Genomic DNA, 23,342 nt, shown 5'->3' with positions numbered 1-23,342 from the left:
TCTCTTGAATTATAAATCCTCAACCATCTGATTGCTTCAAGGATTGATATGTCTATCGTAAGCATAACAATAGGCATTATTTTCTTGTCTCTAATAAGATTATTTCCATATTACAAACCACATAAGACAATACTCTTTCGGGTAAAAGATAAACTTTTCTCCTTCACGGTTTTTTGGAAGCCCAATTTTGTCTCTAATGACAAAAATACTGATATAAATTAGTCCTTGGTATTTTTAGATGAAGGATTGGGTTTGTATCCAAACGAAGGTGGGAGAAAATATTATTAAAAAAAATGCTAACGAGTGTCTCCGCCTCCTCAAAGAAATATGACAAGTTACTGGTACGAACCTAATTCAAGTGACAGGCAAGAAAAGTCCTACGTCGAGAGACTTCCAAAGGAGATAAAAGACTTGTCACCTTCCCTTATTCTACTTCCTTTCCTCATCATGGCATTTGGACCTTAATTTAAAGAAGATGCTTAGTCGTATGAATGTGCAGCTGAGTCCTCTTAATTGATTCAATCCTGCTTGAAGTCAAAGCGAGATATTATTCGGCAAAAAGAGTAGCTAAGAGGTATTCTCTATGGATCTTAAATAGTAAATTTATAAAAAAATATATAAAGTCAATATATTGAGAACTAAAATATTTAACTTTTTGAATAAATAATTTATTTAAATAAAATCTTGAAAAGCCTTCCGATGACACTTGTTAGAAAACCTCTTAAAAAAACACGTCGACCATATCATTATAAGGTGTTAGTTGTATGATTTGTCTTCACGAATCATTTATGAAATATATTATATATATCATATATTTTTTTATCCCATTATTTTCAATGAGAAGATAATAACATTTTAATAAAAGATTCACAACAGAAGTGCGTGTGTGTGGGGGATATTTTTACCTAATTAAGAGGATAAAACTATATATGTTTATGTCATGCTTAATAAAAAAACAATTTTCATATTTGCTACCTATTTGACCCTCCAAATGATCATTCATGAAGTGTGTAATTATGGTTGGTGACGAGCAATGTTTGTATGTGCTCACAAAAACATTATCTCCATATTCAAATATCAAATTCCATAATAACATTTGCATGATAAAACCACCCTATCAAAAAGAAAGAGAAATCACACAACTTGCAAATGAAACGAGACATGAAAATTAACACTTTGTTATTGGTGATATTCCTCCTCGTGACATTGATTTTCCCAATAGAAGGTCATGCAAGAGACCTTCTTGAAGCCACTAGGGAGATGCAAAGAGCAAATTACTTCACATTTGTAATGTTAATTAAAATGTCTCCACCTAACACAAGACTTGAAGGTAATGTTACATTCTTAATGCCCAATGATCGAATACTTGCTAACGTGATACTTCAGGAAGGATTTGTTTCTGACTTTCTACTAAGACACTCCATCCCAACACCTCTACTTTTTGACACACTGAAACAATTTCCTAGTGGGACAATTGTTCCTAGTTTATTGTCAAACTGCATGCTGAGAATATCTAACAATGGTAGGAAGAATTTTGTTGTCAACAATGTTAAAGTTATTAGCCCAAATATATGTGTGTCTGGATCTTCGATTCGATGTCATGGTATAGACGGGGTCTTGTCAAAAACATGTACATCATGGGATAACTATAGTGTTCCTCTACCTCCATCTCCATGTCCTAATAATAACACAAACACTTATTGTAAGTCATCACCACCAATTCCATCTCCATCATTTCCTGTAAATCCTCCTATCGAAGACAACATTAACCCTCCTACATGGATTGCACCCGACCCAACAATTGCAAATGTTGAACCGCATAAATCAGAGTCTTTTCGCTGGATTTTTAATGATACATCTATGATATTTGTAGTGTGTTTGATGTTATCTTTTGTTTAAATGTATTTGCAACATGTTCAATGTTGTATAATATTGTCATGATATTTTTTGCTTATTTATTTTAAAATTGTTTTTGCTGTTATTTATTTAGCAACAATATTACAAAATAGTAAAATGATTAAATTTTTAGTCTAAATAAATTAAAATGATTAAATTATATTTCATGTATTATTTTAAAGAATTAAATATGTTTATTTTTTATAAGGAGAATTAAATATGTTTTTAGTCCTTATGAATATTAAAAAAAAAATTTTAGTTCCTATAAAATAAAATTATTTACGTCTCTATAAAAAATTTCAACATGCAGTTTTAGTTCATAACATTCAAATTTGTTTATTTATAGGGACTAAAGATTATTAACCCTAATTTAAAAGGATTGAATTATGGTGTAATTTTTAAAAACTTATGGGTCAAAATAAAATAGAAACAACAATTATTTTAAAAAACTTTACATTCTTTGACCTTTCAACTTGAAATTAAAACTCATGCAAACGCCCGTAGACTAAAAGTTTGGATGATTATATTTTTTGACAAAGCATGTACAAACACACTATCGATGATTTTGTCTAAGTAGGATAAAATTCGAACTCTTTAAACAAGTAGTTACAATTCACATGATTGATTATACAATAGATAACTTTGATTATTTTCTGCTATGAAAATTGTGAAAAATTGGTTGAGAAATAAGATAAAAAATGAATTTCAAACTAATTATGTGATTACTTACACCGAGAGAAGAATTGCTAAAATTTTTAATACAAATTCAGTTGTTGATGAATTTTATGATATAGAGCAATGTCGTGTATAATTTAGATAAATAATGTGATGTATTTTTTATTGAGTATATTTAAATACTATTATAATTATTATTTATTTAATATTTATTATTTAGTTATTCCGGCCCTCCGTTTTATAGATTCTTGGATCCGTCCATGAATGAAATATACAGTACAATAGATAACTTTGTTGATTTTATAAAAATGGAAATAGTTTAATTTGTATGTACTGTCAGTGTAAAGTTTTTTACACATGCGTTTAATAACATATCAACATATCATGTATTGTGTTTAAAACATATGACGTGTCACATTCATTAAATTATGTGGCAACACACCATTTGATGCATGTGTAAAAAATCTTTACACTGACGGTGCATACAAATTAAACTCAAATGGAAGAGTTTAACACTTATGTGGAAACATTTAACACTTACAAATTATAATGACTCTCTCTCTCTCTCTCATGTATGATTAATCAAGTTTTTGGAAGTTAGTTTGCTTAGCGGATAGAGAGACCGAAAGTGTCGGAACACGTCATTCGGGAAGAATCCGTGAGTTGAATTCTCGTGAGATATAGCATTTTCTTTTTTTCTAAAATTATTTTTCATTAACTCTATAATTAATATGAGAATTAGAGATTATAAGAATTAAAAAAATAAAATAATAAATAGTTAAAAAAATAATATAAAAAATTATATTTATTTTTAATATTGTAAAATACTTTTTTATTTTGGTACATATATTGTAAAACACTTTATAAAATGAGTTTTTTTTTTTTACAACTGTCCTGCATTATATTATGTTGTGCACTCATGATGATCGAGACGACAGACTTTGCTAGATAAGCCATTTGCTTAGAATAGTATGCATGCTTGTTGCTTCCACGTTATGCTTGAGTATCGCCGGTGATTGGCAAAAAATAATCATCACATTACCAACCGGTGGGCCGGCACCCTACTTGTGAGAAAGGTGATTATTGAAAGTGTTGTTTTTTCTTCTCGTTTTTCAACTAAGGAATATTATATACACATACTTAGTAGCTTACCGAATCAGCTGTGACACCGATGGGAATGCATGCTACAAAAGATAGGGTCGAGTCTAAAACATCAACCGTCTACTCAATATTCTTGTACGAGTCCACAATCACTTCACGATATGAACCTTGATTTGGTGAATTGAAGTTTGCTTTAGGTGTAAAAGAAAAAGTTTAATTAACAATTTTTTATATGCATCTCTCAAATAAATAATTAAGCTTAGTCAAAAAAATAAAATAATTAAGCAACCTAAAGCTACTACTCGTGTAACATATTGTTAATTATTGCAATTGTGGTTTTTATTGCTTGTAGAATTATTTATGTACAAACAAAAGAGTTAAATATATATTTTTTACAATGAAATTGAAGATTGTGTTGAGGATTTCTAGCATATTATCTAAATTCTTTACCACTAAATTAAATTTAGTGGCTTGTTGAATAATTTTTTTGTCCCAAAAAATAAAATAAATATTGATTTTAGCCTCTTAAAATTAAAATGAGATTTTTCATCTTCTAAAATTTTCAAATTCATTTTTAGTCATTCTATCAAGTAGTTATATAAGAGATATTGATATGTCAAGTTAAATGACATCGTAACTTTTCAAAGTTGAAGTTACACCACACGTAAATCTCGACCTAAATTTCATCTTGTGTTGGTTAAAAACTTAGATAGTCAATGTAGTGTCGTTGTGACATGACTTCAAACTTGAACAAGTCACAATGTCACTTAAGGTGACACACATCATCGTCTTTGAAAGATATAATCGACGGATGAAGCATTTTGATTGATGTTAAACAATATAGGAGAATAATTTGATATTTCGTAAATTTAAAATCTATATTTATTAGGCATTTATAATTTTAAGTTTTAAAATGACAATTTACTCGACAATGTATTCTTAGTGGTGCACACTCCAACGCAGTTCTAGGCTTCAACATCGCATTAGACCTAATCTCTCTCTATATGATACAAAATTTTCTATGCATTTTGTTATCTTGATTTTTCTTTCTCGATAAATGATAACTTGCTACTAGTAAATTGACAAGCCGAACACTTTTTTCAAATTTAAATCTAAAATTTCACTTTTGTAAGTGTGAATTTTAGTGTCTTTGTCATGTCATTTATAAAAAAGTATTTATTTTTTCTTGGTGCCAAAATAATTTTATTTATTTTTTGAATCATTTATACTATTTTTTGTTGCTGCATTTTTTCCCAAATGGACTGTAACAAAAAATTTCCATCGTAGTGTGACTCAAGTTGTAGATATTTGAGTTCATTAATTATTTAATCTTGGGTTCAATCTCCGACTGACGTGCATAGAGAAGAATTTGTTGAAAAATATTTATCCATTAAACGAATCTCACTCACCTCGAAGATACATTTGGTTAAAAAAAAAAAAAAATCACAAAACCATCACCCATTTTGTATAGTCGTTTAAATTAAACGGCCAAATTCGTTTAGAACCAAAAATACATTTTTTTGAAGCTAGAACAAAAAATACTAAAAAAACAAAATTTCTGAAAAAAATAATAATAATCACGATTCACGAGAGAGAAGAAACACAACAATACAATACAGTGTAATCTATTTTCCTTGCAAAATCAAAATCTCAAAACAGAAAAATTAATCAACATTACATAATCTATTCTGCATTATAAAATCTTCATCCAAACAAATCCTTATAATCCTCATTCAGATCTCGCCATTGGTGCGGAATCTGAAGGTTGAGGTAGATCGTGTTGCATTGTAGCCACCGTTGAAAATGGATCAGTTGTCGGCGATCAGCGAGGATCTGGCGGAGATCGACGGACGCGTCGCCGACAATTTCCGCGCTCTATCGTAATGATCTAAATTTCTACGTCGTTTTGCATTTTCAATTGTTGATTCTTGTGTCATTTTTTTTTGAATCGTTGTTGTTTTTGTGTAGAAATGGATTTCAGAAGCTGGAGAAGATTAAGGATTCGAGTAGACAGAGCCGGCAATTGGAAGATCTCACGGAGAAAATGCGAGAGGCTAAAGGGTGATTTTCCTCTTTCCTTTGTTGTTTGTGAAATTGTGATTGAAATGTTTGGATTTTATGTGACAATGTGAGCTTGATTTTGTTCATATTATTGGCTAGAGTTAAGAGTTGTTTGCAATTTCTAGATCTGTGTTGAAAATGTGTTAAAATATTATTAACAAGACATATGAATGCGATTTTGATAGTTGCGTGTTTGGTTATGAGCGGCGAAAATTGATTTTAATTTAATTGATTATACAAGATTGATTCTGGCTAAAAGTGAGTTAAATGTAAAATGATTTATGTTTGGAATTGGATACATAAGTTAGAAGTCAATTGTAGAGGCAAAAACTTCTAATTCTAGCTTAAACATCCATATATGTCAAAATCAATTATACTCTTCTACAATTAATTTTGTCTCCTTTAAAAGTGGAACCAAACACAAATAACCGGTATTCAATACTTTGAAAAGGTTGGTTGATTGATTCCATTTTGGCATTGGAAGCACACTGGAGTCTTCATCATGAATTACCTTGATTTAAGATCTGAGGTTTGGCTGTTTGCTTACCCTTTAGTGTGTATATTGTTTGATCTGTGTCTTCAGGCTTATTAAAGATTTCGATAAAGAAGTCAAAGCCTTGGAGGATCGTTTTGACAGTAAAACTACCAAATTTTTGAATGAGAAAAAGCAGTCAATGGTAAGATGTTTAGCTCTGGATATTAACATATGATGATAATACCGTTCTATTTTGACACCTTAATTTTTCTACTTCTTTGTTTTTTAGGTTTGTTGGTGTCTGTAAATTATAAATGGCATTCATCCTGTTACTAACATGATTTTGCATTTTTGTGGCAGATCAAAGAGTTGAATTCATATGTTGCTTTGAAGAAACAGTAAGTGAGAACATCAATTTTCTTCCTAAGAATGTCTCATTCTGCTCTTGCTTGAGCGTAATGCATACCTTGATAACATCAATATTTAAGTGCCTGTGTTTTATGGCAATGCAGATATGCTTCAAATATTGAGAATAAGCGAATTGAACTCTTTGAGGGACCCAGTGAAGGTTACACAGAAGAAAATGTCTTGCTAGCTTCCTGTAAGTGTTCTGGCTTCTTCATATCGCTTATCTGGTCATTTATGATAATCATGCATCAGTGCATCACAACATGTTTTCAGCAGTAAAAAAAAGTCCATGATCATTTTATTTCTATAGGTGTGACATTATTGATTGAGCACTCTTTATGTTTTGTCAACGAATACATTTGCCAGTTAGTCAGCTTTTAGACAAAGGCCTGTGCTTCTACTACCTTCTTGTTATGCTTTATTTATATGACTCATGGTTGTATTCATTTTGCATTTGTATTGTGACATTACCTATGTTTAGCAAATATTGGTGCAATATAGGAGGAAGCATACATAGAAAAATGTGACTGTATGAGTGGGAGATAGTCTAGGTGCACTTTGATGTGTAACATATACATTACTTGAAATTCAACATGCATGCTTAATAATATGTTTACCCTTTTAGTTAATTTGGAGCATTTATGATGTATTACAGCAATGACAAATGAACAGCTAATGGATCAAGGGAATCGGATGATGGATGACACAGATCAAGCCATTGAAAGGGGGAAAAGGGTCGGTTTATACCTTGAATTTATAATATGCTATAGTATATTATTTGTCCTAAATAGCTTAGCTCCGCATATTATGCTTGCTGTACTTTCATTAGCAGTCGATTAAGAAAATATATGGTTTTTAGAACACAATTTAATTTCTGGTAGTGAATCTGACCTTCAAGTAATTGGGACCGTACGGTCTTTCTTTTTTGTATAACTGTTGTCTTGGTTGTGTCCTATTGTTTATTGTTTATTTAGCACCTTCTCGTCATTTTACTTCCATAAATATCTTATGAGAATTTAGCTATCTCTTTCACAACATGTTCCTCCTCACTTAAATTAATGAATACTTCTAAGTTTGTTGTGTTTATATTGATCTAACATTATGCTACTGAAACAACACCTTCCCAACCTTGCTTTTATTCATTTACAAGCTTAAATAAACTTAATTATGCATTTCCACATTATCCTCTCTGTCTGCTCTATAGGGTATTGCTAAATCATGAAATCAGTGAACTAAGAATAAAAAAGTGAGGGGATGGAGACGGAATATTTCTATATTTTATTTTCAAAGGAAACACCAGTTTTTGTCTTTCAGAGGATTTTACATGACACAGTACACTCTAGCTCCTAGATTGCGTGTAGCAAAGTAGTTATCCACGCACCTCCTTGGATTCATGTAGAAAATATGTGCATTTTATATTGAACTCCCTGTCCCGTCTCCTTTGGAAGTTTGACGGACAGAAGAAGTTGCGAAAGAGAACTTAAAAATACTGAATGCTGTTGGATTTAAATATTCCGGATACTCAAATTCTGTTAATTTGCTGACAGAAAGTTTATTTCCATGAATGCTTCTGCATTAACAGATTGTTCAAGACACAATAAATGTTGGTACTGAGACTGCAGCAGCTCTTAAGGCTCAGGTATGAATCTTATGCATAGACTTGCACCACAAAATAATCATATAAAAAATATTGAATTTGACACGGGAACTAAGGGCTTTAATCTCTTTGTTTTTTAGACGGAACAAATGAGCAGAGTTGTCAATGAGCTAGATTCTATCCATTTCTCTATAAAGAAAGCATCTAAACTGGTCAAGGAAATCGGTAGGCAGGTCAATTTCTACAGAATCCAAATCATTTTGTTCAGTATATTTGCTAACCTACTTTATGAATCGTTCATTGATAAACTTGCTGGTATTTTTGTAACAGGTTGCTACTGACAAGTGTATTATGACATTACTTTTCCTTATCGTCATTGGAGTAATTGCTATCATTATTGTGAAGGTAAGAGAAGTTTACTTTCTAACTTACGGTTCAATTCAGCAAAACCCTCTGTTGTTGATGTGTTTCAAAGTGAGTTTACTGGTGCCTAGACGCCTTGCTTACTTATGGTAGAAATTGCTTGATAAATAACACGTGGAGGCATTATGTTGCTTATGAAGCATATAATATATTGATTATATTTACTGATTAACCATGAAAAAGAACTCCCATCCCCAAGTATCCGCAATGCATAGCTTTTGATGGCCTTTTACATATTAGATTTATAGCTTTTAGTTTATGTATGCATTTATTAATTATTATGTTGAAAATTTCTCTTAGATCATGATATTTGTAAGTACAACAAACAAAATTACATTTCAAATTCTATTTGGTGTTGTTGAGGTTGTCAACAGAAGGTCAAGATCAAGATCTCTTGATTTATTGTGTATAAATGCCATTTTTACCACCTTGGTTTCTACCTTGTAAAACTTTTGTTGTGTATGAATATGTTGACGCCCTTATTATTACTGATTAAATCCTTTGACAATGCTCAAATTTGACTTAATGCACTACTATCTTTCAAAATTTCAGCTTGTGCATCCAGAAAACAAGGACATTCGCGACATTCCAGGATTAGCTCCTCCGGTCATGAACAATAGAAGATTGCTTTGGAATCACAGTTGATGATTTAAAGTGAAGATTGTGATGAACTTAGACAAGTGACAATTGCTTTGGGGACATAAAAGGATTAAAACGAACATTGTGAGGAGCTCATTTTGATTTCGTGCTCTTTGGTTTGATGGTGATGACAATGGACGCAGCTGTTGCTCGAAACAAATGTTGCTAATTTTCGTGTTGTTATATAATAGTGGATTGATTGGTTGACCCGAAGTATGATAGAACATTCATCTAAGCTTGTACGTTTGATTATTTTTCATGAACTGAACAAATTTTGTTCCAGATATTTATCTGTCGAATCATAGGGAAAGCTAAACAAATGAGCCCTCTCAGATTGTTTATTGATTGTATTGTTGTCAATCTTGTAATATACAACGGCTTTTATTTATTATTTATGTATCGTTCTTAAAAAAATATAATATATCAATTATTATAATATAATTTGATGATTTACTTACGAATATTTTAGTTTTGACCTAAATCTATAACCGAAGTTGAGGCAGGTTGTATAGCTAGCTGGTAGGAGTCAATCGTATCCTTTGTTAAGGTGACCATTGACCAATGTTAGTGTTGGCCATGCATGACATCTACTACTACCACAGTTTCGAACATGATTTGATGCGATAGAAATACACACTGTTTTATATCATGACCGTCTGATAAAAAAATGTGTGGCTGAGATCGTTTATATCAATTTTAAAACTGTATTAATCTAAACTGTTTAATGACTGTGATTTAACACTGCTTTTTTTATAGTAGCAAATGTCAATCCATGTTCCTTGTCACTCATTTCAATAGAGCTGTAAAAAGAGCCTTAAGGGGCCGGCTTTTTAAGGGGCGGACCCACTTATTCCTGATTATTAATTTTATTTAAATTTTAAACACAGTTTTTTTAGGGTGCCGATCGTGGACAGTGCTGATTGAAGAAAAAGAGAATAAGTTCACGACACTAGAAAAATTGTTTAAAATTTAAATAAAATTAATAATCAGGAATAAGTGGGTCCGCCCCTTAAAGGGCCGACCCCTTAAGGCCCTTTTTACAGCTCTACATTTCAATAACACATTTTGACTCAAATATTACAATTCAAATGGTATGATTTCTCAACTGCTGGAAATCTAAATTTCACCAAGTCACCACCATTATGTGACAATCTTAGTGGATTCTCTTGTGTGGGAAAATTCATGAGTGTGTCATGTTTTTATATCCACGTGTCATGTTTTTATATCCATCCATGATTTATGCCTCATTTTTAAATATATTAAATCATTCTGTGTGCCATTTTTTCATTTATTTAAAAATATGTGTGTGAATTCAATCTATTGGTATTTGCAGCATATTCATCAAATGTTACTAAAATCTTAAACACCACACAGCCTAACAATTTTGATATTTGTCACATAGTTGATCTCATGCTTACAAATTGATTACTTCCTTTATATTTTTATTAGTTAACTTACGTCCTTCAATTTAGTTTGTTCGTGTTTTATTATGACCTAATAAAAACAACAGAGCCTAATTATGGGACCGCATGCGTCCAAATTAGTGACAACTAAATTGAAATAATTTCTATGTCCTAATTCAATTCAAAGGTTAAGGTTTGAAAGGTCTTTATTCTTCTTCCTTCTCTTCTTCACTTACGTTACGTCCTTAACGCGCTCTCACACTCCTGTCTTTATCTTTTCGGGTGGGTTTCATTCGTAAAACAGCAAGGACTACGGAACAACACAAGACATGACAAAACAGTACCGCATAGATATATGGCGATAATAATTTTATATTCGAAAATAAAATGAATATTTTCATATTTTTTATAGTTGTACTGTGAACAAAAAATGTACCGTAGTTAGTGAGGAACAAAAGTTGTCTAGTAAAATCCATGTTTTTTAGCTGATCAAACGCGCTATCTATCTATCTCTCTCTCATGTTATCTTCCTCAACCACTTCTCACTGTTCCCATTCCTTACAATTCATATTCATTTTCCACTTTTTTCTTCTCTTTTCCACTTTTTTTCTCATATCTTTCATCTCTTTTCAACTTTACCCTTTTCTCTTTTTCCCACTAAACATTCATCAAATATATAATTCATTTCAATCACTTCAATTTATCACCTTGATGATCACAAAATGAAGTGTTTCTTCTTCAAAGAAAAATCCAAATCCGCCCCAGAATTGCAGAACAAGAAGAAGAACAAGAATCCTGCTTTCAACCGTGCAACAAACTCAACTGGCTCTATATCTTCTCCCAGAAGTGTGAAGGATTTGTACAGAGAAAAAGAACATAGTTTTAGAGTTTTCACTCTTCATGAACTTAGAGATGCTACCAATGGTTTCAATAGGATGCTCAAGATTGGTGAAGGAGGTTTTGGAAGTGTTTATAAAGGATCAATTTTGCCACCAAATGGACAAGGTGATCCAATTATAGTTGCTATCAAAAGGCTTAACACTCGTGGATTTCAGGTATTGATTATTGTAACTGTTTCTTGCTTTCATGATTTTGCTCCTATGTATGTAGTACACCAACACATCGGTTTGAAGACGTGTCTGGTGTCCAACATGGCATTGACAGATGTAATTACTTCTATTTTCTTAAATTATTTACCGGTATCTAGGTGCCGGTGTTGTGTCTGTGTTTGTGCTTCATAGTTTTGCTATGTAATAATTGAAGGAGCTATTATTGAAATTTGGACCCTTGTGGTTGTGGAGTTGATAATTTCTTCACGTGTCTATGATTGATTTAATTAGTAGTGGTTAATAGTTTTTGTGTTTGATTATACTTCACGTTTGGACCTATATAGTACTAATACTTTAGGTACAATGGACAAATTATTTGCTGTGCAGACATGTTATGTTACCCTTAATTTTATCCTTATGTGGTTGCTGTTATGTTATCCTTATACTTGTGAAAGTTCTAAGAATCATATAATTTTTTTTAGAAAATGGCTTGAATAATCTAGAATTATATCATATCATTGGCATTGTTATTACTTGTTTGCCACTGAATTATCCAAATACTTGTGTTGTACTTTACAATTATAGCTCCATTTATAGTTGTTTTTTCTTTTCTTGTAAAAGGGTCATAAAGAATGGCTTGCAGAAGTTCAATTTCTCAGCATTGTTAATCACCCAAATTTGGTTAAGCTTTTGGGATATTGCTCTGTAGACGGAGAAAGAGGAATCCAACGGCTATTGGTGTATGAGTTCATGCCAAACAGAAGCTTGGAAAATCACCTTTTTAGTAAAACTTTACCAACCCTTCCATGGAAAACAAGATTGGAAATCATGCTTGGTGCTGCTGAAGGATTAGCTTATCTACATGAGGGATTGGAGATACAGGTAGGTACCTCAAAGTGATGAAATTTGCTGCCATAACATTTTCCAATGTAGATTTAATATTCACGTGTTTGTTTCTCATCAACGATCGTTATTTCTGAGTTGGACCGTTCATGATAATGATGCGGATTTCTAAAACAGATTTGTCAGAAATTTTACTAGCTAGGATATGCTAATTTTTCATGTGTACAATGCAGATGTTTGTCAAGGTTCTGATTGCAAATTGTATTAATTGAATAACTGCTTTGGTTGATAATTTTTTTTATCGGTATGTTTGGAAGGTGATCTACCGAGATTTCAAATCTTCAAATGTCCTATTGGATGAGGATTTCCACCCGAAGCTCTCAGATTTTGGTCTTGCAAGGGAAGGGCCACAAGGGGATCAGACTCATGTATCTACTGCGGTAGGTTTATATTTATTAAACATGTTTTTCCTCATTATGCACCATTCATAAAGTTCGTTTATGACTTGGAATTGGAACCCTCTTGAATTGACTTATTTCATTTGAGCTTATTTACTGACGTATTTATTTGTGACTGCTTTGAAGAGTTTATAGTAGAAACTACTTAAGACATGCATGTTCATAAGTTGTTCTTAGTTTATTTACACATGTTCTTCAGGTTGACAAACTACTAACATGACATTTTGAAAACAAAACAATTTGACTTTATTTTATCGTTTGTTATAGAAATAGATTACACATCAAAACTTATATATTAAGCGTTTAATTAAGTTGTTTATCCAAACTGGGCCTAAGGCCCTAAACCATATCATGGGTACGGTCCCTCAATTCATGATTTAACCAACATTACTTAGATTTCCATTCATCTAAAGGCAAAAACAAAATTATGTTTATGAGTTTTCACGTGAATTGAATCGAAATATTCTTTTGGTATCAGGTAGTTGGGACACAAGGATATGCCGCGCCGGAGTATATTGAAACAGGTCATCTCAAAGTCCAGAGTGACATGTGGAGTTTTGGGGTCGTACTCTACGAAATCCTCACAGGAAGACGATCATTAGAAAGAAATCGTCCAACAGCTGAACAGAAACTACTAGATTGGGTTAAACAGTATCCTGCTGACAGTAACAGATTCAGCATAATTATGGACCAGCGACTTAGGAACCAATATCCGATCGCTGCAGCTCGCAAAATAGCAAAGATAGCTGATAGTTGCTTGAAGAAGAATCCAGAAGATAGACCAACTATGAATCAGATAGTGGAAGGGTTGAAACAAGCATTGGAATATTCAGAAATGTCAAACACTCCTCACGATAATGCTGAATCGTCTCGGTCTAAATTGGTTCAGAGAAGTAAATAGAACTTAGAATTCTTTTTTTTATATAAATTTTTAGGACCAGGGAACATATATCAGTTAATGATGAGTTGAATTAGAAGCATTCTGGTCAATCTTTGAAGTCAGAGTGGGGGTTTGGATGATTTTTCTTTTCTGTGGTTTGAAGTTTCTTGTTAGTTTGGTCCATTGTTGTTTCTTATACTTTGTCAACCATTAGAGCTTAATGTTATATTTATACAAATAGTCATTACTTGGAATTGGAAGTGCACAAGGTCAATTCAATATTGGTATAAGAGTGTCATGACTCATGATTGTGAATGATATTGTCACCTTCTAAAGAGATGTAAATGCCTAAATGCATTGGCGTTTTAAGTTTATAAAACGCCAGGGCGCGATATAATCTATAAAATATTGCATTGACATTTGAGGTTTTTAAAATACCAGTGGGCGATATAATCTATAAGATATTGCATATTATGGCAATGATCTCAAAATAAAAGTGAATTATTAACATCCTCTATGCATTCTTTGAAAATGTCTTTGAATATATGGAGAAAATGATGTTGTTCTTCTTTCTTTTATTCAACCTTATTATTTCATCATCATTCTTTTTTACTGATTTTTGCGATTTTGAATCTTATGAATTAGTTATTAAAAGAAAATCTTAATTATAGAAGTATTTTAAAATAATCCTACAAATCTTTAAATTCTAACATTATTTTTAAAAAATGTGAAAGAGTTTGTACCAAAAAAGAATGTACAATACTTTTTATTTATTTATTTATTTATTTATTTATGCAGAGTAGCATTTTAAAAAATCTCAATTCACAAATCGTTAGTTGGTTCAGTGGTGATTGACGTTGAATTTGGTAGGAAGTACCACAAATCAATCCCTACAACTGCGATCGGTAGGGACTGCAATCACTTGATGCCAGAACTGATTCCCGAACTAGATTAAACTGGTGGTAAAAGTAAAAAAAGAAATAAAAAAGAAAAGCTCAATTCAATACACTCTTAATATTGAGATTTGATATATAACTATGTTATAATATATAGTATTTAAGATAATTAAACTTGAATCAACGAAAAATATTAAAAAGGGACAAAACTCTATGGTCGTTTCATGGTACAAGGACCATTGAATATGAGAGGAATTTTTAACATTTTAGATCTAATGAATTGATGAATTTTTTTTCAAACTGCACCTGTCAAATATTAAATACACCAAAACATCCTATCTGAGGAAAAATTAACCGAAATACCCTAGTGTTTTTCTGTGAGTGGGACGCGCCATCCATAGGTTGGTGACACTATGAAGGACGCGCCATTGGGAGGTCAGCGTCCTTGTGAAGGACGCGCCATCCCCAAGGCGGCGTCCTGAGTTGGTTTTTTTTTTTTTTTCATTTTCGTTTTTGAAGGTAAGGGGTAGGGTTTTGGAAGGGTTAGAAGGGTTTTGAGGTTAAGGGTTAGGAGGGTTTTGAGGGTTAAGGGTTAGATGGGGGGTTTTGAGGGTTAGGGTTTAGGGTTTTTTTTTTTTTAAAGAAATTATTGAAAAAAATTATACAAAAATTATATTAATTAATATAAACACACTACAACAAATTTTTTTTTTTTTGACATTTTGTATTTTTAGGGTTTTTAAGGGTTTTAGTTTTTTTTATTTTTATTATATATATTATGTTTCTATTTTACTTGTTTATCAACAAAACAAAATCGTGCAATAATAATATTTAATATTATTTTTTACAATACAATACAAAAAAATTGGAAATTAATTGGAATTTGGACAATTCCTACGATCATGGCCCGGCACCCTACATAACGCACACTTATTCAAAGTTTCGATCTCGTCGTCCATTTCCGTCCTAATGCGCGTACTTTTCGGACGACCTCTCTTACATCTTTTCATTGCTGGGTCGGGGCAAAGTCGACGGCCATAATATTGGGGCCAATATGATTGGTCTTGAATTCCCGGGAAGGTGTTATTGTATACACAAAATACACTTGCAGCTTTGTACACGTCATGTATATGAACTTGATAAGCTTGTGCAGCATGGGAGCATGCAGCGATAACATGCGAACAAGGCAAATGTAAAGCTTGAAATTCTCCACAATCACAGCAGCTTTCACCCAACTTGAGCAGAAATCGACCCATTGGTCGACCCTCGTTGTGATTGACAGTTTCCATTACCCTGAAAGTTTGATTGAGTCGATCAAAAGCAATGACTTGATGTGAGTTTGCTTTATGCATTGCTTCTTTAATCCGTTTCTGACAAGCTTCTGAATATTGTTGTCCAGATTGCAACACAGCTGCTGATTCAGTGGCTCTTCTTTGAAACAGTACGACACACTTATAGAACGTTGATTGGACCAAAGCTGTGATGGGTTCATTGCGAATACCCTTAAACACGTTGTTCATCGACTCAGCAAGGTTGGTTGTCATATGACCCCACCGACGACCTTCATCGAATGCTTGCGTCCACTTCGCTATGGGGATATTATCAAGCCACCCTATTGCATTAGTGTTCTGCGCAGCAATTTTGCTGCGGTAGTATCTGTGCAAAGGTTGATTTACTGCAAATCCTATATAAGAAGAGCAATTAATAAAACAGCATAAAAAAAATGTATCGTTGAAATTATAGAAAAGTTGTAGTGACTTGCAGATAGTTACCCATGTTAACAACCAACTTGCGAAGCTTTTTATTGTTGAACTTTCGCATGAAGTTTTGGGCAATGTGTCTGATGCAGTACACATGTCTGCAGGTAGGATCATTCCAACCATTTGCAGGATTATCATAAGCACTTTTAATGGATGGATGTCTATCTGAAATCACACAAAGATGTTGTTGTGGAGTGACATATGTTCTCAAATTTTTTAAAAAGAAGTTCCAAGCTTCCTTTGTTTCACCTTCCACAATTGCAAAAGCGACTGGAAATATATGGTCATTTCCGTCTTGTGCAACAGCTAGCAACAATGTCCCTTTATACTTCCCATATAACCATGTTCCATCAACCTGCACAATTGGTTTACAATATGCAAAACCTTTAATAAGTGGTTCAAAAGACCAAAACAGACGATGGAAGGTCACATCATCAGGAGTGTCTGCCGGTAGGGTCTCTAATATTGTGACGACATTTGGAAGATAATGTTGCATTGTCATCAACCACTGCGGAAGAGCATGATATGAGTCCACCCAGCTCCCAAACATGTTTTCGATGGCCTTATTTTTTGCTATCCATGCCTTTCGGTACGTGACAGTGTAATTGAACTTATCCCTTATGTGTGCAATTATAGTTTTCACTTTAATTGATAGGTCTTTGTGCAAGAGTGAGGCAATGCTTTCACTTATCATAGTAGAATTAAGTTTGTGGTGATCTTGTGTCAAACCCAAAGATATGCATGTGTGCTCATTTTTTATAACACCAATTACCCAACGACCATTTGTTCTCTCAGATGCTCTCAAACTGAATTTACATGCAGGTTGCTTACATTGAATGACATACCTTTCTTTGTCGGACTGTTTTACCTTATAATCCCGAGATTGTTTAATATGGTACGTTCTTATTGCACTCACACAATCTGCTTTGGTATGAAATTGCATTCCCACCTCAATCCCTTGATCTACTGGAAGTCTCGGATTCATTGATCGCAGAACTTCGGTACGTTCATCAATGCTTGCATCCAAGGTAAGCATGTGGGGTGGTGGATTATACATGGGGTGGTCGTCAACGTCTTCATCTTCAACGTCACCGAATGCTTGTGCAACATATTCTTCTTCATTCTCGCTTTCCTCACCGACAATTACTCCATTTACGATGTCATCTTCGTCTTCCTCTTCTCCTTCATGGTGATATGAGGATGATGGTTGTGAGTAAAATTGTGAGGCTTCGTGTTGATGGTACGTTTATCTATTTAATTTATTTTCACATTACTAATTTTTACATTTGTTGGTAAAATGTAGAACAAATCCAACGGGTTAAGATTGCGCACCCACAACTTTGAACCAGCTCCTCCATCATTGATTCCAATGTTAGAAGACGCTGGTTTTGGTGAAATCGTCAAAATCAAGCATTGTGTATCAGACCAACACCTTTGCACCGCTTTGGTTGAAAGGTGGAGACCCGAGACACATACTTTTCATCTTCCTTCCGGTGAATGCACTATAACATTGGAAGATGTTTCAATGTTACTCAGTTTAAAAATAAATGGCGAGGTCGTTACCGGAAGCACCTCAAATAACATACTCCAAGAATACGGTCACTTAATTGGAATTCAAGATGAAAATGACGTTCCTCGAGATGGTAATAGTATCAATCTGACATGGTTAAAAAGGAAGATTCATGATATGCCATTTGAAACAACGGGTGAAGAACGACTCCAATATTTTAGGATTTATCTCCTGATGTTCATTGGATGTTTTTTAATGCCTGATTCAACTGGTAGTCGTGTCAGTGTTAAGTACTTACCACTATTAAGTGATCCGAATACTGTTAGCAAGTATAGTTGGGGATCGGCATGCTTGGCAACATTATACAGAGGATTATGTGTCGCGGCGGACACAAGTACCAAGGCGAAGAAGACGAACTCAATATCTGGGTGCGGCTTCCTACTTCAAGCATGGGCACGATTTCGAATTAAGTGTTTCTCACGTATAAGAATACTTGAAGTAGGTGATGGTCCTTATGCACTCGAGTAAGTATAAACTATATTATTTTCAAATATTTAAACATGTCTACTTAAATTATATATTACTAATCATGTTAATAAATTCTTTTCAGAGTACTATCTCGTGGCACAAAATATGGTGGAAATCCAGCACACGATGTAGTTTCAATGAGGAGTAGGCTCGATGAAATGACTAGAGATGACGTAACAATTCATTTTTTTATCCATCATACTTGCAGTTTATTTATACTTTCATAATGCACTTTCAAATATCTTAATCATTTTTTATACTTGCAGTTTATTTGGAGGCCTTATCAAGACATAGCACTTAATGCTATAGAGGAGGACACTCATTGTTGGTCTGCAACCACGTACCTAATATGTTTTGAAATTTTGGAGTACCACCAAACCGACCGAGTTAAACTCCAGTTTGGAATCAAACAAACTAGATTGCGCCCAGCAGAAAACATGTCAAAATATCACAAGCAAACTAGGCGTGGAGGAGCAAAAGATAGATGGGATGTTGAATATGAAAGTTTTATCGACGATTGGAATAATCGTCACACTAAGGTGATAACTGGCACACATGCAAATAAACTTCCAAATTCTTATTTTGAGTGGTATTATAATACCTTCAATCCGTTCTTCTTCAAACCCCCACCCACACTAAACAATCCATCTACCTCAACCCGTGAATTTACCCCTGACCCTGACCAAACACCCATGCAAACCACAACACAAAATCAATCAGCTCCATACCTAGATTATACCCCTCCCCAATTCCCAATCTATGACCATCAAACCTACATCTCACCACCAACAACAAATTTCTACGACCAACAAAACTTCTACCCATCTAATGACCCAAATTTCCACACACCAGCCCAACAAAATTTCTACACACCGGCCCAACAAAATTTCCCCAACAACCTATTCACTTCACCCCAACACAATACCAACGACACTCAAAACTCTGTGGGTTCGTCATGGATTAATGAGTTGATTACTCTTGATGATCCTAATAATCCTAATATTTTTGACAACCTTTCTGGTGTGCCATTTACCTCCTTGTTCAACGACACATCTACATCAAACTTTTTCAATGCCTCAATTTCGAGTAATCCTACTGCATCTTTTCAGTATCAACAAGACGATGTGGAACAACATCAAGGAGAACTTCGAAGAGGTGATCGTGTTCGTCATGCTCCTACATGTGGTACTGGAGGTCATTTAGGTGACGATGACGTTGGTGGTGGTGGTGGTCGTGGTCGTGCTCGTGGTCGTGATAATTAGTCCAAATTCCAATTAATTTGCAATTTTTTGTATTGTATTGTAAAAAAATATTATTAAATACGATTTTTCCTCAAAATCTTTTGTTTTCTATTTACTTCTAATTTTTGTTTTGTTGATAAACAAGTAAAATAGAAACATAATATATATAATAAAAAAAAAAAACTAAAACCCTTAAAAACCCTAAAAATACAAAATGTCAAAAAAAAAAAAAATTTGCTGTAGTGTGTTTATATTAATTAATATAATTTTTGTATAATTTTTTTCAATAATTTCTTTAAAAAAAAAAAAACCCTAAACCCTAACCCTCAAAACCCCATCTAACCCTTAACCCTCAAAATCCTCCTAACCCTTAACCCTCAAAACCCTTATAACCCTTCCAAAACCCTACCCACTTACCTTCAAAAACGAAAATGAAAAAAAAAAAAAAACAAACTAAGGACGCTAAGCTGTGGATGGCGCGTCCTTCATTAGAACACTAATGTGGGGATGGCGCGTCCTTCCTAGGGTCACTAACCTTTGGATGGCGCGTCCCACTCACAGAAAAGCACCAGGGCATTTCGGTTAATTTTTCCTCAGGTAGGATGTTTTGGTGTATTACTCTAATGACAGGTGCAGTTTGAAAAAAAATTCATGAATTGATTACTATGATTTGGTTTTTAAAAGAACATAGGACAGTAGTCAGGGTATTAAATTGTGGTTGGTTGGCTTATTTGTAGAAAAATGAAATAGAATGGTACTAGTAGTAGTTGTCTATTAATTTGGTGTTGAAAATATGAAACTTATCGTGCATGTCGACAAGTACAATAACTATTATGCATACATAATGCACATGTCATTCATTTGGAAGTACTCTCGTCATCAATGTATAGATCAAACCGGTGGTACTGTTAATTATGTCACGGATGAAAATCATTTATTATTTAACGCAGCTGGTATTAGGGATGACAATTTGACCCATATTCAGAGGGTACCTGCAAAAATTACTTACAATGAGTATGATAAAAACTCGTATAAAAACTCGTATTTTGGGTACGGGTATGGGTAATTACCCGCAAACTATTACATATTTTTAATAAAAATGTTTATTTATAACATAATATAAAAATAATGTGAATATTTAACATAAATATGAACTTTAACACAAGGTTAGTAATAATTTTGTTTATAATTTTCATTAGCCAATATTAAAATCTTTGAATTTTTTTTAATTCTATTAAAATTATATGATATTTTATAATTGATCAACTTATTTTTAGTAAAAATGCGGGTAACGGGTACGGGTATGGGTACCTATGTAATAAACAGCGCAGTGAAGTTACTTTGGACCTAGTGTTGATTGAGCATGATCGCTGTAGTGAAGATCGGTGGTACCATTGCCGACAAAATATAAAGGTTGTGAATTGCCTGTCATCTAAGTTATCTGTTGTTTCACTGACGATTTTGTTTGGCAGGCACGTTCCTCGAGGACGAGCAACAATTTATTATTTTTTTTTTTGGTACAAGGACGAGCAACAATTTAAGTGTGGGGTTGTGATGACAATCAATTATATGGTATTATTAGTAGTAATTTAGGGTAGTTTTAATATTAATTGAAGCCCAAAAGCAAGCAAATATCTGGAAAAGTGAAGTTACTTGACCTAGAAGCAAGAAAAGTGGAAAAAGCAGCAAAAAGGGCAAAAACATAATAAACAGCGCAGCCATCGTACCCACGATGAGATCCCAACGTGGCGCGATGAGAAGGTGGTTTAAATTGAAGAAAATCTGCAACAAATCTTTTCCATCGTACCACGATGATGACGGCAAAAGAACTCAAAAAATCTTGATCAAATCTTCCATCGTACCACGATATGATCCATCGTGGCCACGATGAGGCAAAAATACACGTCATCGTGACCACGATAGGTGCGATGGACGCGCAGAAAAAGCCCAAACCTAGCTGAAAAACTATAAATAGAGCCTTCGTCCTCCACTATTATTCATTCAGAAATATTGAGAACAATTCAATATTCACAAGAGAGTTAGGAGAACTCTAAGGAGGAGACAAGGAGGGTTCAGGTGCTCCGAGGGCATAAGGGTAATCTTTATGCTTTCTTTTCCTTATTGTTTTGTTATGGTGTTTAGTAGCTAAACCCTATCAGGGTTAGGTCAAGTAGATGAACTCCCCTAGGAATGCTTGAGACATGTAATCTAGTTATTTTCCAAGTTTATATACAAATTGCTATTCATTTATTATCTGTTAGTATCTGTATTTATCGTTTTATATACTAGCATATATGGTCGGCCGCATATGTTGTTAGTACTTAGGGTCGAAGTGGATATCGTGACACATCTAAGACTTCAGAAACAAAGAGATACTATAACCTACTTATATGAGACCATTAAATTCAGTATCTGCGGTTAGGTTTGAGATTAAGAATCACACGTAGTTAAATTCTGTACTGATATTAGGGAAACCGGTTACGCTAGAGAATTTGTTAAATTAGGAAGCTCTAATGGTAAGGATGCCCATTAAAGGCTGAACTCGTTAAGGTAAGGACAAGAATTAACGAAGGCTAAACAGATTACAATAGAAGTAAGTATAGTTGTACGTACTAGACTTACTTTCATAGAAATTAATCTCCAGATAATACTTCGATAGTAAGCAGATATAGCGCCAGTTACCAAGCAGGAATATAGGAGGAATTCGAAAGTACTTAACCACCAGTTCTCATCTGAAACTCGACTCTTTATTACAATTGCTCTTTACTTTAATTGCTATTTACTGTTATTTGTCAAAACCCCCACTCAATTAAACAAATCGAATGCAAAGTCTTTTACTTTAATTTACTTTTATTGCATAAAATTCCTAATCAAAACTGGTAACTTTGACACAATCCCTGTTGAGAACGATAACTTATTACTTTATTACTTGGTTGCGATTTTGTGCACTTGTAGAGCCACCATCACTAACTTATCAATTTATTGACTTAATGTACCGGTACATTCGAATTATCTTAGAAGCTCCCGAAAAACAATGTAATGCCCAATATGACGTGAGTTGCATTGAAAATTAACATGCAGTACAAAAATATGGGCCTTTTTGTTATAGATTTTTTTGGGCTTAATTACATATTTAGTCCTTTATATTTATTTTAGGTTTCAATTTGGTCCTTTATGTTTAAAAAGTTTCAAGTTGGTCCCTTATGTTATTGATCTCAACATAAGTTGGTCCTTTTCGTTAAATTTAATTTGAGTTAATTTTTTCTAATTTTTTGTTAAATTTTGAGTTAATTTCTTCTAAAACTTTCACATAGTACTCTCCTAAGTTGTCCACGCACGCAAATTCATTAGACAAGTCGATGATTTAAACAAAAAGTTGATGAAAAGGACCAACTTGAAACTTTTTAAACACAAGGGACCAAATTGAAACCTAAAATAAACATAAGGGACAAAATATGCAATTAAGCCATTTTTTAAAAATAGATTCTTATAGTGTTAC

At 33.4% G+C, this 23,342-nt stretch overlaps 5 protein-coding genes across 5 annotated transcripts; 4 read left to right on the top strand and 1 right to left on the bottom strand.

The window, feature by feature from the left end:
- Positions 1-1,118: 1,118 nt before the first annotated feature.
- LOC123883559 lies at positions 1,119-1,957 on the top strand. The gene has a single exon (XM_045932401.1). It carries the CDS (start codon positions 1,150-1,152, stop codon positions 1,897-1,899), a length of 750 nt encoding a protein of 249 aa, XP_045788357.1. The 5' UTR covers positions 1,119-1,149; the 3' UTR covers positions 1,900-1,957.
- Positions 1,958-5,173: 3,216 nt separating this feature from the next.
- Positions 5,174-9,670, top strand: LOC123883558 (novel plant SNARE 11). Its single transcript, XM_045932400.1, has 10 exons — positions 5,174-5,552; positions 5,641-5,733; positions 6,317-6,410; positions 6,569-6,606; positions 6,721-6,809; positions 7,272-7,351; positions 8,199-8,255; positions 8,354-8,446; positions 8,544-8,618; positions 9,189-9,670. Exons 1-10 carry the CDS (start codon positions 5,476-5,478, stop codon positions 9,279-9,281), a joined length of 789 nt encoding a protein of 262 aa, XP_045788356.1. The 5' UTR covers positions 5,174-5,475; the 3' UTR covers positions 9,282-9,670.
- Positions 9,671-10,856: 1,186 nt separating this feature from the next.
- LOC123883557 (probable serine/threonine-protein kinase PBL19) lies at positions 10,857-14,187 on the top strand. Its single transcript, XM_045932399.1, has 4 exons — positions 10,857-11,733; positions 12,349-12,609; positions 12,888-13,010; positions 13,507-14,187. The coding sequence occupies exons 1-4, from the start codon at positions 11,401-11,403 to the stop codon at positions 13,927-13,929; spliced, it is 1,140 nt and encodes a 379-aa protein (XP_045788355.1). The 5' UTR covers positions 10,857-11,400; the 3' UTR covers positions 13,930-14,187.
- Positions 14,188-15,676: 1,489 nt separating this feature from the next.
- Positions 15,677-17,922, bottom strand: LOC123886816. Its single transcript, XM_045936099.1, has 3 exons — positions 17,904-17,922; positions 16,577-17,746; positions 15,677-16,488 (listed from the first exon to the last, which is right to left on the bottom strand). Exons 1-3 carry the CDS (start codon positions 17,920-17,922, stop codon positions 15,677-15,679), a joined length of 2,001 nt encoding a protein of 666 aa, XP_045792055.1.
- Positions 17,923-17,933: 11 nt separating this feature from the next.
- On the top strand, positions 17,934-19,864 carry LOC123886815 (serine/threonine-protein phosphatase 7 long form homolog). Its single transcript, XM_045936098.1, has 3 exons — positions 17,934-18,598; positions 18,685-18,775; positions 18,869-19,864. Exons 1-3 carry the CDS (start codon positions 17,934-17,936, stop codon positions 19,862-19,864), a joined length of 1,752 nt encoding a protein of 583 aa, XP_045792054.1.
- The last annotated feature ends 3,478 nt before the right edge of the window (positions 19,865-23,342 follow it).

Source organism: Trifolium pratense, linkage group LG5 (assembly GCF_020283565.1).
Source record: "Trifolium pratense cultivar HEN17-A07 linkage group LG5, ARS_RC_1.1, whole genome shotgun sequence".
In the NCBI taxonomy this organism is placed as follows: domain Eukaryota; kingdom Viridiplantae; phylum Streptophyta; class Magnoliopsida; order Fabales; family Fabaceae; genus Trifolium; species Trifolium pratense.
This window is presented reverse-complemented; position numbering and strand designations above follow the sequence as displayed.